Source organism: Nematocida displodere (genome assembly GCF_001642395.1).
Source record: "Nematocida displodere strain JUm2807 chromosome Unknown 26, whole genome shotgun sequence".
In the NCBI taxonomy this organism is placed as follows: Eukaryota; Fungi; Microsporidia; genus Nematocida; species Nematocida displodere.
This window is the reverse complement of record NW_027138150.1, coordinates 1-4,632: the sequence shown is the minus strand read 5'-3', so window position 1 is coordinate 4,632 and position 4,632 is coordinate 1. Positions and strand designations below refer to the sequence as shown.

At 45.6% G+C, this 4,632-nt stretch overlaps 3 protein-coding genes across 3 annotated transcripts; all 3 read left to right on the top strand.

Moving 5' to 3' along the window:
* Positions 1 to 380: 380 nt before the first annotated feature.
* NEDG_02244 (uncharacterized protein) lies at positions 381 to 1,124 on the top strand (the record flags this gene model as incomplete). The annotated part of the gene is made up of 1 exon (XM_067689662.1): positions 381 to 1,124. The coding sequence occupies one exon, from the start codon at positions 381 to 383 to the stop codon at positions 1,122 to 1,124; it is 744 nt and encodes a 247-aa protein (XP_067544669.1).
* Positions 1,125 to 1,281: 157 nt separating this feature from the next.
* On the top strand, positions 1,282 to 3,069 carry NEDG_02243 (uncharacterized protein; the record flags this gene model as incomplete). The annotated part of the gene is made up of 1 exon (XM_067689661.1): positions 1,282 to 3,069. The coding sequence occupies one exon, from the start codon at positions 1,282 to 1,284 to the stop codon at positions 3,067 to 3,069; it is 1,788 nt and encodes a 595-aa protein (XP_067544668.1).
* Positions 3,070 to 3,321: 252 nt separating this feature from the next.
* Positions 3,322 to 4,632, top strand: NEDG_02242 (uncharacterized protein; the record flags this gene model as incomplete). Its single annotated transcript, XM_067689660.1, has 1 exon — positions 3,322 to 4,632. A coding segment is annotated over one exon (1,311 nt), but the record flags the coding sequence as incomplete, so codon positions are not given.

The following is a 4,632-nucleotide window of genomic DNA, read 5'->3' as shown; positions in this document are numbered from 1 at the left end:
CAACCATTGCGTTTTTTAAAAGGGGTGGTGGTGCGTCTGGTGTCGGGCTAGAAACACTAAACACTGACCAGGGTGTGAGGATTGCACAAAAACAGTATTATGGTAAAAGTATACATTTGAAAAACATAACACTGGAGGACATTCCAGACCAGATATTGCCAGGCATTCAGTTTACTTGTGTTCTGGTGTTTGGGTCTGTTTCTTCATGTTCAACTGATGTTACGCCGCCCGAAGAGGTGGAGAGGCTTGCGAAAGTGCTCTACATTCTGAGTAGTGTGTCCATACAAACGCTTGATATAAACAATTTCAACACAAACGAAGCACTGCCTGAACCCATCCGAATACCTCTACCTACCATATCCATTCTCTGTGTAACCCATATGTCACCCTCCTTTCTTGTGTGGTTCTGCAAGACTGTTGATCTGAGTGGGTGTACCGCCCCAATGTCCATAACACTAACAGAATGTAACACCACTTCCATCAAGTGTTTGGACAGCCTAGGCATTCAAAAGCTTCGGGGCTTAGTGTTGGAGGAGCTGGCAAATCTAGCGGTCTTGGACTGCCAGCTGATAACAAAGATATCTCCCAGTGGGGTGGGTGCGCTGGAGCTTTGGCATCTTCCTGTGTTTACCGAAGTGCCCGAACACCTGGCCAAACTGTTAGCAGAAAAGCGATGGAAGAAAGTGTGCATGGACATGAGGATTTGGAATGAGATTTGTTCCCAAGCAAAGAAGAGCATGGAAGTGGCGACAAAGCTCTGGCTTAATGTTAGAGATTTGAAGGAGCTGGATCCGGACAAGGTATGGGTTGCGGGCACAACATTGTGTGTTCAGGGGAATAATGTCACCAATAAACCAACCTACACCACAGTGTTCAAATCGGTACTGAAATGGTTGGTGGGTGGCGGTGAAAAAACCAAAATAATTGAAAGTATTCGAGTTAGCTCAACCGACTGGGATTGGAACACTAACCCGAACGAACAGAAAGCCCAAAGCCTAGCCAAAATGGTTTCTGAATCAGAAGAGTGGCATGCTATGCTCAAACAAAAGACTTTGTACATAAACAACACACCAGTACACATTCCCGAACTAACCCGAACCACTTCCATCCCAGTACCACCATAAAAAGCCACCCCCAAACACAGCCCGAACACTGCAGAGTCCGGGTTGGTTTGAAAGAGCAAGAGGGCAGGAGGGATAACTACCCGATGAAACAAAATAAAAATGGTCGGTTAGGCACTAACAGAGCTAACTATGTAAATTATTTTTTTAGCAACCCCTGATGAAATCAACCCCAATTAGGTCTTTCGGGAGAGTCTTTGAAGCAAGCCTTGGAAAGAGGCTTGGAAAGGTCATAGGAAAGGCACTGAGGTGCCACGTGTTATGTTTAATTGTGCTGTGCGTGGCTGTGGGCTGTGCAGACGAAGTCTCTGAGCCAGAATACATTGTATCGCCATACACCGAGAAAACGATAGCGTTCTTTGAGAAAAGCAGTTCTGAATATTGCCCCAATGTGTTAAAAACTGTTGAAATAGACGGAAAAAGATGCCTTCTAAAGAAGCAGCCCAAAACAATCTTCATTTTCTTTCGACATTACATCCTTGAAACTGTCCCCGAACAGCTAGTGCAGGGGATCGGGTTTGACACTCTTATAATAGCACCGCGACAGAAGGACAAAATTACCCGAACTAACCCAGCAGTGTTGGAGAAGATACTGAGCGCACTAGGCACAATCTGTGCAGACACCCTAGAACTCTCTAACTTAGATCTTGACGGTTCAGGGGGTAAGAAAAACAGTCAACGTATGGCTCGGTTTTTGGGTAGGTTTGGAGGAAAAGAAACCCCCAAACTAGCCCCAGCCATAACCAGATGCATTCTCAGCATTAAGACCCTTTTGATCCAGCACAACACCTTGCCAACCATTGTCTGGCTTCAGAAGCGGTTGGACCTGTCACTGTGTCGAATCAACTTGACAATAAGGGGAGAATTACAATTGGAGAATTTGGAGCTGGTGGATCGTTTCGGGGCTGCGTCCATTGAGGCGCTAACCCTCGAAGATTTCAAGAAACTTAACAGTCTGAACTGCAAGCTACTGCGAGAAGGCCCTTTGCCAGAGGAGTTAGCTATAATAACGACAAGGCCCATATACCCCATGATTTCAGAAGAGATTGAACACAACATAATTACCAAAGAGTGGCAATTATTGGTGGTGCCCTTGCAGATATGGACAGATCTGATGGGCCCGAGTAACCACCCAAAACACCTCATTGTAGAGAAGCTAACGGTTTATATTCCACAGCATGGAATGTTCACTGAGCTTCAAAACACTTCACCCCCATCAATGGGAGATAATATCGCAACAGTCAAAGTCCTTAAATTTTTGTTCTACACCAAGCACGAATTGATGTTTTCCCCGTCTATAGTTCCCATCATTGACTGGATAAGCAGATACTGTAGAGGCCTGGAGAAGCTTGTTATTGAGGAATCGCGCGGGAAAACTGACTTTTGCTTGTTTTTGCAAAATAACTATGTTGAGATCACAACCAACCCGGGCCTCATGAGCATTGAGGTAGGTGATTTTAAGTGTTCGGGCTATCAAAGCAACAAAAAGCCTATTTTGTGCCTCTCTCTCGAAGCCTGGGATCTTTACAGGAGTGGCATGCTAGCTGATGAACTAACCCGAACTCAGACTGACCTGGGCCAGCTTCCAGCCGAACAGCAGGCCATGCTCATGTCTCGGGAGGAATTGGGTAATGATAACAAAGTCTGTTGCGTATGTAAGCACATGCTTGCTGATTTCAAAAGCAGCAATCCAAACACCGAAATGCACATTCTAGACAGCCCAATCCATCCCGTTTGCACTGCTTGTTTGAATGCTCTGATTTTCAATGGCAGAAAGGCTGGGACCATAAACTGCCCAAGCTGCCGACAAGAGCACATTCTTCCACTCGTTAAGAACAAGATAGAACAGAACATCCTGGGGGTGTTTGAGATAAAGAGGGAGGCCCCAACACTGCCTGTCCTGTCCTTCCCATGGACCACCCCAGACGCAGCACTACCCGTGATCTAGAATAAATGTCGATGGGTTGTCTGTTTCTGTGCCCAACTGAGGCACGTGTTGTAGGCTTGTGCTACCCAACTTCAAACTATCGTGTGTTCGGTTATGAAGCGATCATGGGCTGTGGTCTGTCCCACCAAACACCCGAAACACGCCAACCATCTCTAAACACCGAACTAACACCCCGTGATATACATGTGTGTATGAAGCAATCACCCAGCAGACATAGGTCAGCTATTTAAATTATTTTTTTAGCAACCCCTGATGAAATCAAATCCAGTTAGATTTTTCGGGAAAGTCTTTGAAACGAGCCTTGGAAAGAGGCTTGGAAAGGTCTTGGGAAAGGCACTAAGGTGCCACGTGTTATGTTTAATTGTGCTGTGCGTGGGTGTGGGATGTGCAGACGAAGTCTCTGAGCCAGAGTACATTACGTCGCCATACACCAAACAGACGATAAAGTTCTTTGAGAGAAGTGGTTCTGATGACTGGCCCAATAGGCTAGAAACTGTTGAAATAGACGGGAAAAGATGCATTCTAAAGGACCAGAAAGGCCAGATGACTATTTTCTTACAAAACTATACCACATCCTCGGTTCCCAGGAAACTGGTGCCCCGAATTGTTTTTACGACACTCATAATTAAGTCGTCATCAGCATCAACCAACCAAATCAACATTAACGTGCTGAAGAAGATCCTTAGGGCATTTGGTACGATATATGCCAACACCCTAAACCTAATTGACCTAAAACATGATGGCTTCAGCGCTTCACGGGGAATCAAGCGGTTAGTTCGGGGTTTCTCCCCCCACAACAAAACACCAACCCGAATATGCATTCTCAATATCAACATTCTTCACATGTTCGATGCCAACAGAGAGGGCATTAAGTGGTTTCAGGGGAGAGTGGATATGTCACAGTGCCAAATCGGGTTGTTAATAAGCCCTGGGGTAGGCGTTGAGAATTTAAAGTTTTTGGATGAATTTAATGCCGCGAAGATTATCGCGCTGTATGTTATAGGCAATGCCAGCCTTGACAGCCTGGAATGCAAGCTGTTGCGAAAAGGGCCTTTGCCGGACGTGCTAGTGTTAGATGTTACCATGCCAACACCCCTAGAGATTTCAGACCGGATCATCCAGAACATGGTAAGCAAGCACTGGGAGAAGCTTTCCGTGTCCCTCTCTATTTGGGAGTTGCTAATGAAGTCGGGCGAAGAACCAAAACACCTCACAATAGACGATCTGGTGCTTTTAGCGCCGTATAAGAACCCTTTGTTGATGGCGGAGCTGTTAAAAACCCCGACAGCCAAAAGCCACAATCTGGCCACAGTCGAAAGACTTCGGGTTGGGGTAAACAATGTTACCCAAAAAGTAACAGAAGCTGACCTAAAGGTCACCTTTGAGTTTGTGGCCAGATATTTCCGAGGACTGGAGAGCATTTTTATTCAGATATACCGTTTTTTGGCAAACAAATCTAATTTGGTTAGAAACAGCAAGCTTGAAATCACGACCAACCCAACCGTTAGGTGCATTATTGTGAATGGTAGTTTTTGTTCGCTCAACAAGAACCATAACCCGAAC